This window comes from Triplophysa rosa, linkage group LG21 (genome assembly GCF_024868665.1).
Source record: "Triplophysa rosa linkage group LG21, Trosa_1v2, whole genome shotgun sequence".
NCBI lineage: Eukaryota > Metazoa > Chordata > Actinopteri > Cypriniformes > Nemacheilidae > Triplophysa > Triplophysa rosa.
This window is the reverse complement of record NC_079910.1, coordinates 4345148-4358419: the sequence shown is the minus strand read 5'-3', so window position 1 is coordinate 4358419 and position 13272 is coordinate 4345148. Positions and strand designations below refer to the sequence as shown.

General features: G+C 38.5%; 2 protein-coding genes across 2 annotated transcripts; one reads left to right on the top strand and one right to left on the bottom strand.

The window, feature by feature from the left end:
- The first annotated feature begins 1051 nt into the window (after positions 1-1051).
- gdap1l1 (ganglioside induced differentiation associated protein 1-like 1) lies at positions 1052-8640 on the top strand. Its single transcript, XM_057319940.1, has 6 exons — positions 1052-1290; positions 3309-3501; positions 5678-5851; positions 6816-6910; positions 7142-7256; positions 8297-8640. The coding sequence occupies exons 1-6, from the start codon at positions 1111-1113 to the stop codon at positions 8638-8640; spliced, it is 1101 nt and encodes a 366-aa protein (XP_057175923.1). The 5' UTR covers positions 1052-1110.
- A 1860-nt stretch (positions 8641-10500) lies between these two features.
- On the bottom strand, positions 10501-13268 carry mfsd5 (major facilitator superfamily domain containing 5). The gene is made up of 2 exons (XM_057319938.1): positions 13129-13268; positions 10501-12085 (listed from the first exon to the last, which is right to left on the bottom strand). The coding sequence occupies exon 2, from the start codon at positions 11963-11965 to the stop codon at positions 10517-10519; it is 1449 nt and encodes a 482-aa protein (XP_057175921.1). The 5' UTR covers positions 11966-12085; positions 13129-13268; the 3' UTR covers positions 10501-10516.
- Positions 13269-13272: the final 4 nt, after the last annotated feature.

The window sequence follows — 13272 nt, the reverse complement described above, 5'->3', positions numbered from 1 at the left end:
CCCAACGCTGTTCCAAAAATACAGCCCAATCGCCCCTCGGCACCAAAAAGCGCTGCCAGATCACTTGCAGGATAGGGTTTGGACTGGATGTCCATATCGGGGGTCGGTTGAGTTTGCGTTTTTCTATGTGCGTGTGTGTTTTCAGGGCTAGAAAAGTCAGAATTCTGGAAACTGTTCATGAGCCTGCAATCGCACCCTTTTCTGGAGTGCTCACTAACTTTCAGAAAAGTGTTTTGTTTGAGAGTAAATAACATAGGGACGAAGTGAAAGAGATAAGGGAAGGAGAGGAAGACATTTGACAGATAAGAGACGAAAAGTGAGCCTGGCACACTGGCTGCTGTCTAATGAGCAAGTTGGACATGTGGAACTTTGTTAAGTCAATAAATAAATAAGCAAATATCCATAGATCTTTTTCTGTAATGATCTGGCACTCTTGAAATCAGTGGATTGTTAAATAGTGACCAACGTCTACTTGATCTCTGTCCATGAGCTGATAACACACTGACAGAAGTGCTTTATTCGATATATATGAGTCGAGGTTAAAGTGCGTCCTCTGGTGGCAACAATTAGCCATTGCGTTTTTTGCCCTTTGGTCATATCAAAATTCTTTAGGTCAGATTAATACATCTTAAAGCGAACCACATAAACAAGTTTACATTATCAATGTATTTTGATCCTTTAAATACAGCTATAATATGTGCAATAATTGATTGCCTATGCATTTACGCATTATAATGCAAAGATCAAAAATACTGTAAACGATATAGGCTACATGAATAATATGTTGACATCCTTGCTAAAGTGTAACTTCCAGGGCGTCTGGACTGACTGTGACCTTCCCTTAAATGCCGCTTCAGATGCTGCATGGATGCCTCGCCTCCTTCTCTGATGAAATAGGAATAGCCCAATATTTTGTTTGTTTGCACGATATGGGTTTCTTTGATAAATGTCCATACACGCACACACAAATAACCATTATTAAAACAGTCGTGTTGTTGATACCGCTGTTCGTGGTGCTGAAATCCCCCCGCGCGCTCTCCATCTCCCCCTCCCTCCCGCGCTCTCTCTCCCTCTCTCAGTTACCCTCTCACACGCACAAAATCCTCTGTCATGGCGTCTTCCAACAATGTTACTCCCACCAACTGTAGCTGGTGGCCCATATCAGCCATGGACGAAGATGGCAAAATCACAGACGGAGAGGAAAGCAACGAGTCGACGATAGAACATAAGCCATACTCAAAAGACAGGCTCGTTCTGTACCACTGGACTCAGTCCTTCAGCTCTCAAAAGGTAAAAAACATGACAGCTTGAAAATGGTGGAGCTCCGGTTGAATGTATAGGAGTCTATTCAGTGCAGTGCCGTTGGACAGGAGAGTTTAGTATTGCGTTTTCTGTTGGTTCATGTGCATTATATCGGCCTACCTGTCTATCGCGTCCTTTATGAATTGGTAAACCTGAGGAGATGCTGTTCATTTTCACTTACTAGGCTCAAAGTCAACCGCATCAGTTACATGCATATGTGTGTGATTTGTTTGTAAACACGAAACAAAAGCGTAAATTTAAGCTTTTGTATTGGTTTATTGGTCCTCGTGCTCTGGATGCGGTCTAAATTATTTATTGAAACGAGGAAGCTTTGTGAAAAAAACAAAGGGAGAATTTAGATTCTGCTGTCAGCTGTTTCGTGCACATTTGAAGCAGGTGTATCGTTAGGCTACTGTGCACTGCTCAGTCTGCTAGAATGATCTGAATGAATGTCACGTTTTATCTCAAGCTAAACCCGACTCCTCACAACAACATTATATTGAACATTCGTGAGGCTGAAATCTCAATGCTGATTACAGTATTTACAGGCTTGTATGGAAAGCTGAGCAGAAAACCAATGGTCTGCCAAAATCCCTCTCCCATTCACTCAGCAGAGAACCGAGAGATAAACATGGCAAAGCTCTGCACCAGTGTGTGCTTCTCTCTCTCAATGCTCCTGAGAAATTATTCTCTTGACCGACATTTAGCGTTAGTACAGATTAGTGTTTCATTTTACTGACAGGGCCTTTGTTTGTTTGTTTTTTCCAAAGCATGGGGGATTTTAGGTTTGGTTCATTTATGTTATTGTAAAATTTTGCATGTTGGCAGAGTGTAGATTATTTGGTGACATTGCACAGTTGATGTTAAATACTTCATTAGATGTGTCTAATGTGTAACACATTTTATGGCCTCAGCACAGAGGATGTTGAATGCATGCTGACATTCTTTTCCTCAGCCTGCTGATTGATACGCTTGTCACTCATCAGTCTGCGCTCATTGCCTTATCTTGATCGATTACCCTGGATTAATAGTATGCGACAGGATTATATCCTTTCAATCTGGAAGAAAATAGGATCATTCCTGTCCACGAATCCATGTTGATTTAAGGAGACCTTTAATCATTGTTTCTTTTTTTATCGTCGCTTCAATGCAAGTGTAACTTAAAATAAGGTTACAAACCTGTCTAACTATGACTTTAGTAAAGTTTTTTTTTTAATCCAGTTAGTTAAGGGAAGTTTGGAGGGCCACTTTATGGTGCCTCATAATCTGTTTATGAAGAGTACACACATGCATTTTAAACGTTGCATGCGTATTCTTGTGAGGTTTTTTGTTCACATCTTAATATCTTGTAGAGCTGTCAAATGATTAATCGCATCCAGAATAAAAGTTTGTGTTTACATAATATATGTCTGTGCATGTTAATTTTGTATTTTTAAAAAGCACATGCATACATTAAAAAAAAATATATATAATATAAAAATTAAGAAATGTTTATATATAATTTAAATGACTGGTAAATATAAATAAATACATATTTCCTAAATATGTGTATGTGTTCATAAATACAAAATTAATATGCACAGTACACAGACATATATTATGTAAACACAAACCTTTATTCTGAATGTGATTAATCGTTCGACAGCCCTTATATCGTGTCACATGGTCTGTCAATGTAAAAAAGATATTAGATCTACAAAAGAAAATATTTAGTTTAATCTGCTTTGCGTTGTTACATATTTTGATTCCTAAAACAATTCATTCTTAATAAATAAAAATATGAAACTATAAATAGAGTACAAAATCTCATCACAAACAAAACCTGGTATCCAGTCAATCTGTTATAAGTTATATTCAGATTCCTTTGATCTCCTTTGTCATTTTGGTATCTCTGTCACCTTTTATATTTTTTGTTTACCTAATGCATTCTTCGTGCACCAGGAGCACCTTCTCATTCTGTGTTTGGTGATGTCATATTGATGTCACCTGTTTTTGTTTTTTTGCAGGTGCGTCTGGTGATCAATGAGAAAGGGCTACTGTGTGAAGAACGAGATGTCAGTATGCCACTCACAGAGCACAAGGAGCCTTGGTTCATGAGGCTCAACCTAGGGGAGGAAGTGCCTGTTTTCATCCACGGAGACACTATCATCAGTGACTACAATCAAATTATTGACTACATAGAGACCAACTTTGTAGGAGGTATAACTCATAATACATTGCTTTGTTTTCTTAAAGTAAAGTAGTTCGACAGACATAAAAAATGATCGAATCATTTACTCACCCTCTTCTTGTTCCAAACATCCTGTCTTCAGTACAACACAGAAAGGGGTTTTTGACGGAATGTTGTATACTGACAAGCTCAGTCTCCATTCACTTCCATTGGATGGGAAAAACACAATGGAAGTAAATGGCGACTGAAGTTGTCAGTCCCAAATTTTGCCTTGAGTGTTCATCAGAAGTTAGAAAGTCATATGGGTTTGAAATAACATGACAGTGAGAAACAATAGAATTAAAACGTGACCTGTGCCTTTAAGACAGTTTTTCAGGTAATTAGTTTCCTAAACAAGCACCATTGTTCCCTTTGACAAAACACTTGATTGTTCACGGTTAAGTGTGCTCAAAGGAAACTGTGTAGCAATTAAAAGTCTGTCTCACTTTCATCGCTTTCCCAGAGTCCTTTGTAACCACTATGAGCATAAATCACTGCTGTGGACTAATATATATTCTCTCAAACAGCTACTATGTGTTGTTTGTAATGTGTGCACAGTTTGAGTGTGGGAGGTGAAGTGTTTTCACTGATCCATTTAAACTCTGCTTTTGATCCAAGCTCGCGTCTATTGAAGTGATGAAAGCTGAGCGCGACCAGCATGTCTCAAGAATTCTAGTCTGACCATTCTGAACTGTATTTTACATTCGGACTTACATTTTTTAGTAATACAAATTGTGTAACATATTATCAATTAAAAAAAAAAAAGATGTCAGATTGAGCTCAGGTTTCAGGCATTTATTTTCGGTGTCATTGAAATGCAGCATTGGAGCTGCTTCGTGGTTGTCTTGGCATTGTGTCTTGCTGTCTGTCGAGATTAACTGTTAGTCGCTAGGCACCGTAAAGACGTGTATATAAATGCTTATAATAAGAGTAATGAAAAAGTCAGTACAGTTACAATTGGTATGTTTCTCACGTCACACATTCCCAAGGAATCAAACCCTGACCCTTGAGTTGCAAGCGCCATGCTCTATCAGATGATTATCAGAAACAGGCATCCAGTGTTGTGTGTGTAGTCTGTGGGCCTGTTTTTAGCTGGTTGTGTGTTTGGATAATGGAGACACTGCATTTATTGGATAAATTGATCTTGGTAGGCTACAGTAAGAGATGCAGGTCAGCCTTTGGCCCAATAACTGATTAGTCAGCATGTTGGAGGTCAGCCAGATGCTGCCCTGTCCTCCACAGATGCAGTGTATTATGGAAGCATTTTCTGAATAACAAAAGCACCAGGTCTGTTATTACCCGGCATGGCAGCTTCATCTCACTTTGTCAGTGCTGTTGACACAAAGTGATTCACTTCATCTGACTGTAATGACTTCTTTAGTCTGGTCCTGAGTCTCTAAGTGAATTTTGACATCTAATTTCTAGTGTTATGATAATATTTTTTATTTTCCGTGGCTTCCTCCTATATTTGTTTTTTGCATGAAACATTGACTGAGCACTTGGTAAATAAATGGACAGGCACGTTTATGTTATGACTAGTCATAAATCAATCTTAGAGGATGTTGAAGAGTAATGTGTATATGTCTTCATTCATTAGTCCCTTAAAGGGATAGTTCACCCAAATATGAAAATGTTTTCATTTAGTCGCGCTCATGTCATTCCAAACCTGTATGACTTTCTTTCTTCTGCAGAAGATATTTTGAAGAACATTGGTAACCAAACATCATTGGTGCCCATTGATTTTTATTGTATGAACAAAAAACCATTGAGACATTTCTCAAGCTATATTCTTTTGTGTTCCACAGAAGAAAGAAAGTCATACAGGTTTTAATGATGACACAATTTGTACTTTTGGGTGAACCGTACCTTTAATATCAGATGACATATTACCCTCTTCATTATAAAGGAGTGAGCAAGTTTCTGCGGAAGTCATCTTCAGCCGTGCCACTAGAATTCGTTTGACATGACCTTCACAGTGCATTATGGGTATTCACCAGTCATTGAGGGTACACGCTCTTAATCAGGAGGGATTATGAGAATGAATGCGTGCACTAGATATTCTCCACTTTTGTCCAAAATGTCGGACACCCACAACAGTGCACTATATAAGGATAAGGAGGTGATTTTGAAAACAGTACTGTCTTTCTGTGTTTATTTTTCTTTTAGACACAGTACCTCAGCTGATCGCGGATGAGGGCACTCCCATGTATGCAAGGATACAGCAGTACCGTGAACTGCTAGATGGGCTGCCCATGGATGCTTACACACACGGATGCATCCTTCATCCCGAACTGACAACCGACTCCATGATCCCAAAGTATGCCACAGCTGAAATACGTAGTAAGTGCATCTCTGAGGATCACCATTTATTATACTAGAGAAATAAAAATACAGTATATACGGGGGAGACCAGGGGTATATGTATATGGGGTAAGTTGTCACTGTAAAAACCTATTTAACAGTCTATTTATAGTTTTCAGTCAATTGAAACAGTAAAGCACAAAACTAAACTGCGAAAAAGGTAACACAATCTGTTTCAATGGTAATAAAAAAAAAACATCCAAAATCACTTACAAAGTCAAAAACATTCTGTGATATAACCCTTGTGAAAACCTACCCATGTGACAACTAGCCCCGGTCTCCCCTTATGTATATTGCACAACTTACGAAAATATTTTTCTTCGTGGGATGTAAAAAATACAACATTTGATTCTTCGCAATAACCTGCTTAGTCTGACAATCTCTTTATTTCTTTAAACATTTGACACTGAAATGCAGGTTGTTGTCTCAAATGTTGACGGTAAATCCTTGTCACACTAAAACGCTCAAGCACTGGCCTATTCATACAGTTCATTGATAAATAAATCCAGCGAATAGCTGTAAACCTCACTGCTCACCTATTACGCAACGTGCCAGTCCAGAGAAAACCAACGCAATGAGTTGATGCAGCCAAAGTATAGCAGGAGAATAAATGATGTAATGGAAATTCAGCATAATTACATATACAGTAAATCTCTTTTACGGTGCATAACTTGGAAGAAATTCCTTTGATAGGTGATGTTTATCAAAGTCACTTTGATTTTATGTGTGGAATCTTATTAGTTGTCAGGAACATTAAAACGATGTATAGTGCCTGTTATATATAATAGAAATAGTGCCTGTTCCCTACAATATTATGTACTCATAACTCATAATGATGGAACTGCTAAAGCTACAAGATTCAGATTACCACACAGATGTCTGGGGTTTTACAATGTGAATATGCAATGCAGATGAAGGAGTCTGTTTGGGTTGTTTCTATCAGGGCATTTGGCCAATGCTGCTTCTGAACTGATGAAACTCGACCATGAAGAACCACAGCTGACAGAACCATACCTCTCCAAGCAGAAAAAACTCATGGTAAGCCAGCAGTAAAGCCAACTGTATTATACTCGTTATTTGCATGAAGTTGATTTTGGAGTTAGATATCAAATAAAGAGATTATGTTACTGTAGCTCAATTGATGGAATATTGCATTTGCATCACAAAGGTCATGGGTTTGTGGTCATGGGTCATGCATAGTATACCCAATGTATAAATGTAATAAAATGTGGATTTCCTTCCTTATCTTAAATATCTTTATGTTTGTAGGCAAAGATCTTGGACCATGACAATGTGAACTACCTGAAGAAAATCCTTGGTGAGTTGGTCATGGTACTAGACCAAGTAGAAGCAGAGCTGGAGAAAAGAAAGTTGGAATATCAAGGTACGTTTTCTCTTAAAGTCCCAGTGAAATTAAACATTACAATTCCTATTTTTCATGAAATATTGCAGCGTTTGTTGTAAATAGCTTACCAGTGTGAGTCATTCTCTTTTTAAAATTCATGTGCCCTCATAATCTTCAATTCAAATCTGAAAATGCATCTACGCCCTCTAGTGACTATCCATCATAAATGACGTATGTTAGACAGCTTGGGTGGAGCATCCGTTAACTCCTCTCCTTCAACTGTCAGTCTGCTCAGAGCCGTCGAGTCGCCACAACTGAAGTTCAAATTTTCAGCATGTCACGCGATTCATGGAGCCTTCAGATAGTTCCAGGAAGTTATGTTTTCTCTTTAAATGCTTTATTTCTTTCATTTTTTTAATCGTTAAGTGACTTGCGTCAATAAATAGGTTAAAAGTTTACCTCAATTGGTCTGTTTAGCCGCATCTCCATGCGTTACTAGTAACTTCTGGGAACTATTGAGAGGCTCCATGAACCGCCATTGCTGTGAAAAAACTGTTCCATTGGAGTCAATGGAGTTGTCGCAACTCTCTCTCTCAATGACTCTGCGTCTGCTCCCAGTTCCATTTCAAAATGTAACGGCTGTTTTTATACATCCAATCAATTCGCAGTGAAAACACAAGTCACGCCCACTATTTTTCTTGAGTGTATTTTTCTGTATAAATTCTGTTTCACTCAGAAATGCGTCAGAATACGGAAGTAAAAACTATCGCAACTTCCGGTTCACGGGGACTTTAAAAATGTTTTGCTCTTCAAAACTATTTTGGTTTTCAAAATAAAAAATGTCAGAGTATATAATTAAAATGTTCTAATTAAATTAAAATAATTTTAGAAAACTAGAAAATGCATTAATTATTAAACTTCATATTAAATAGTTTTTTTACACTCTACATATTTATTAAAGTAACAGTAGTTGGAAGTTGTTAGAATTTTGAAATTAATTTAATGTATTTTTTTATTCAAATATATGTTAAATCTTTTTTTCAGAATAACTACATTGAATTTTTTTTTTTTTTTTGCAGGTCAAAAGTGTGAATTATGGCTTTGTGGACCTACTTTTACACTAGCTGATGTTTATCTCGGAGCCACATTGCACAGGCTCAAGTTCTTGGGACTCTCAAAGAAATACTGGGAAGACGGGAGCCGGCCGAACATCCAGACGTTTTTTGAAAGCGTGCAGAAGCGCTACGCTTTCCGTAAGGTATTGGGGGACGTCCACACGACCCTGCTCTCTGCAGTTCTACCCAATGCCTTCCGAATGGTAAAAAAGAAGCCTCCGTCATTCTTTGGCGCGTCTTTCCTAATGGGCTCTCTCGGGGGGATGGGCTATTTTGCCTATTGGTTTTTAAAAAAGAAATACATGTAGTGAATGTGCTCTTGTAGTATTTTGTGTCCGTGTATCTGTGTGATGTTTGGAGATTTTGGTAACACTGTTTTACGAGAGCAGGAGAACAAGGAAGCGTACAGAGATAAACACCATTACGTACTTGGGTGAATAATAAAAATAATATATAAGAACATTCCAAGATTAGGAATTCTACTTAACAGCACCTTCTCTGGTCATGACTTTATTTTATTGATTTATAATGTTTTGTTGTTTTTGCCATATAGAACACCGGTCGATTGATTTTGTGGTATAGCACAATTGCCAAAATTAAAGTATATTATAAATTTAAAGCCTAAAAAGAATTATTTTTATAGTTTCAATTCCTATGCATTTTCTTTTGACCTTTCTGCCATTGAAGGCTTTCATCCAAACATTTTTGATACGCAAAGGTTTTAAGAAACTCACACAGAGTCTAGAATCTGACACAGGTTTTTAAAAACACTTAACATATGTGCTTTTTATTTTTTTATATGTCACACTTCCTCAAGACTGCCAATCTGAGCTTTTATTGTACTGTTTTTTGTTTCCCCAGAATTCTGTGAAATTGTATGTTTTTATCTTTTAATACCACAAGCAAAGTGTACTGAGCCACAGGTTGTACTTTCTTCAAATGGAGGTGGTGGTAAAGTTCCAGTTCTGAGTGTAAAAGATGAAATCAAATACACCTCAAATTCAATAAAAACTATAGAAGGTCCATATTAAGAAGCAAATGTCTGTCTACACTAGTAATCTATTTTGTTTCGAGCATGCCACTAAAGAGTTGAAGTTATTTTATTGCAGGGGGTGTTTTTGTGGTTTTCCAACTCTGCTCCGAGGGAAAACGAGAGTTTATGTAGATTTATCTTATTTTGACTTACAAAAGACTGTGAGAAACCATTAAATGTTTGTCAGTAGAATATAACTAAACAATTATATATAAACGTTCTACCACCTCACATACAAGCCATATACAGCTTAATAGATGTATTAATGCTATACTCTGAATTAATTTTACATACTTCTGTTCATGTCATCATTTTCAATAACTACAACAAATATACAATCAAACGTCTGAGGTGAATATTTCAATACATCTCGTGACATGAGAGAAATCTGATGTAGAAAGACTGTTGGGTGAGCTTCCCTCTGCGTTTTTCTAAAACAGAAAAACTGGAGGTTAATACATGAAAAATTTAGTCTGCGGTCATTAGACTTCACAATAGATTGTTTCGTTTTGTATTTTTTATTTTTATATTCTATAAGACACATTTATTAACAATGCTTTTAAATGTTTGCTCATGAGCCTTAATCTATTCAGTTGCCATCAATTTCAATAAAAGACAATGCTTACAGTAACCTGAATGTATGGTCTGTTGCAGAAGATATAGCAATTGTGTTATTTATTACAAAAACTACAGCGTTTGCATGAAACGTACCTATCAAGTGTTTATTAAAACACACACCCAAGCCATAATTACAACAATACGGTATATTTAATTGATTTGGTGTACATACATATGAAGAATTTCCACCTAATTTAATATTTATTTTAATTTCAAGCATCTGGTCTTTTGTGGCTGGCTGGAATGCTAATAGCTGAAAGCAAAATTGTTTCCTTAACATTGTCTAAAAAATTCATTGTTTGAAACATAATCGATTTCATGTCCCTATGTGAAAGTTCTTGCAGTTTTGGCTTAGACTCAAAATGTTGAGCAACAAATTAAAAGAACTTTGGTTGGTTCATTAACATTGAAATAAGGGAAAAACATAAATCCACTTATGTCATCTTTTAAAGAGAAAAACAATATATACCAAGCACATACAAAGTCTTATTTACTGTGATTAATTTGAAATCCAGTGTCCATCTCTGCTATACTCATATCTCCAGCTCTCCCTCTAATCTGGTCCCCTCTAGTCTCAAGTCTGCATCATTCCTGCCCACAGTGAAAAGGCTGACCACAGCAAGCAGAGCAGCCAACATCATCGTCGCACAGCCTATAAACATGTGTCTGGTGCCACTGCCGGCCTCGCCCGCACCCGTCCCAGAAACCTCCCCGTGCAGAGCCAGCAGCCCCAGGCAAGCCAGGAGGTGAAGAGGCAAACGAAACCAGGCCAGCACCACGGCTCTGCGCTCCACGGGGATCACACGACCCTGGAGAAAACTCACTGCTGGGAAATAAAGCCCGCAGGCCAGCTCAAGCAGGAGAAATGCAAGTAGAGATTCCCTGGGACGGGGTTGGCCGGGCACGGTGGAGAACGTCAGCATGAAGAAGGAAAAGAAAGCCAGTAGAACCGCCAAGCAGAGCAGGTGACCGGGTTGGAGTCGATAAGGAGGTGATGTGGCTAGCCGAAAAAGTGTGGAACCAGCCATGCTGGCCGCCATCAAACTGGAGAACACGATGCCGAGAGGAGGACCGTGTGGGTCCAGCACGGGGGTCCATAGAAAGACAAAAATGTAAAGGACGCTTTCGAAGAGCGCCTGCACGCCACCCAACAGCATAACGCGGCGGTCCGACAGCAAGCAGCGTAGGCCATCCAAACAGCTCCGCCAGAAACGTGCCCGCGCTGTTGTTTGCAACTTAGCCGCATTAAAAGGGTTTAAAAGGGGCCCGTTTTTGTCTCCATGTGAGCCTTCCGAGTTTTCTCGACCCCATTCGAAAATCACAAACCAGGCGCAGACAGCAAGGCTTGGAATAGCCAAAAGAAACGGAGCTACTGGTCCCAGCCCCAGCCATTCTGCAAACAGGTTCGCCACTAGCCCGGCGGCAACCGCCAGCCCGTGATTCCAGTTTGCAACTTTACTAAAAGTAACAGGGATCCATTCTTTGGGAAAGTCATTGACCTCAATGTGACCATGCACGTACCAGGACTCAAAGGTGGTGGTCAGAAGGGAAGTGGACAGCCCTCCCAAAACACGTCCTAGTATGAGCATAAAATATTCCTGTGATAATTTAGTTAAGCAGCAGATAGAATAAGCCACACAGAAGAGGACGCAGGTCTGTCGTCGACCCAAAAACTGAGGTAGCCACCCGGCCACTGGAGAAAAGAGCACAGAAGAACCGAGGCCACACACATACAGGATGGCAATCTGAGATTCCAGGAAGTTATAGTGCCGATAGAGTTTATAAAGGTAAGGTCCCTGTAACCAGTCTGCCCAGAGGGCCAGCAGATACACCTTTAGAAAGAGGTTCTGGAAACGTCGAAATGCGGGGTTGGCGACAGCTGTCTGTGTGGTTTGGGATGAGGCGAGTCGACGAGCTGTGATTTCTAGAGCCACAACCAGTCCCACCAATACGATAAATGCCAGATATGCCGTCACAAACATGATGGACAAAGATGTCTTCAGTTGTGCATTAGTGATCGGAGAGCTCTTATTTAATCCTCAATGATCCATCATCTTCCTTTACTCCAATTACAAAATGCTCCGATCACATGTATGGTTCATCTGCAAAGATAAAATAAATATCAGAAATGGCATAATATGAAATATGAAAATGTCTCGCCAAAACAAATATACAACCAAAAGGGACATTAACCAGAAAATATAAATTATGCTACTTCTGAATATTGGGACAGGTTATAAAAATAGACTATAGTTTTTACTATAGTAAACTGTTTTAATATTTCTAAGTTCTGTGTTTTTCCTTTTTTACTATACAATAGTGGTATATTTGTCCACATAAATTACTGTAGTATACTATAGTATTTACTATAGTAAACTGCAGTCAAATTCTTACTATATTGTTTTTGAACTTTACTATAGTATACAGTGTTTATCAATTTACTACAAGGGCACTTCAATTTTCAATAGCAAATTCTATAGTACACTACAGTATTTTTAGTTTAGTGTTCGATTTAACGGGACTTTTATTTTGACGGGTCTTCGGGAAGACGCTTGTTTGTGGAAAGCTTCACTCAAACAGTAAAACGATCATAGAATAAACTCCCAGAGCAACTCTGGAGATGAAGTTCATGTGTACATATCCTCATACAGTGCAGACGCAGATAAATCCTCGACCATCACTCGTGTTGTATGTTAAACTGTGCACATAATTCACTCAGAACAGCCAGATGACATTGAAATAACAGGATTCCGCGTCCGCGTGGACTCAGTGCGGTGCGCATTGATTATTATCACACACAAACAAGCACAAACACGCAGCTCTGTCTAATGCACATATTCTTATTATTCTACATATGTGTCGCACTGTTTTTTTTTCAAGTTATTTGTCCGGTCGGGCAAGTAAAATTCTCTCTCACTTGCCCATACAAAACATTCACTTGTCCCGGACAAGCGTTAATGTCGAGCCCTGAATATACATATATATTTTATTTATTTATTTTTATTCATGTTTATAATAATTCTATACGATATAAAATGTATAATTAATAAGTGTCGTTTTCAAATTTAACTTAATTCGTTAGGTGATGTTGGCAAAGCTTCAAAATGTCGATACTCTACGTTTAAAAGACTTGAATTTCACACACCTCACTCATTCATTCTCTTCATTTCAAGTCGTCGCTGGTTTTTGGAGCACAACACTTCCATTTCATCACTTCAGACGATTATAAAGCAGAAAACCTGCAAAATTTGCTCATATGCTCTACAACATCCGTGTGCGTTTCCGGGTT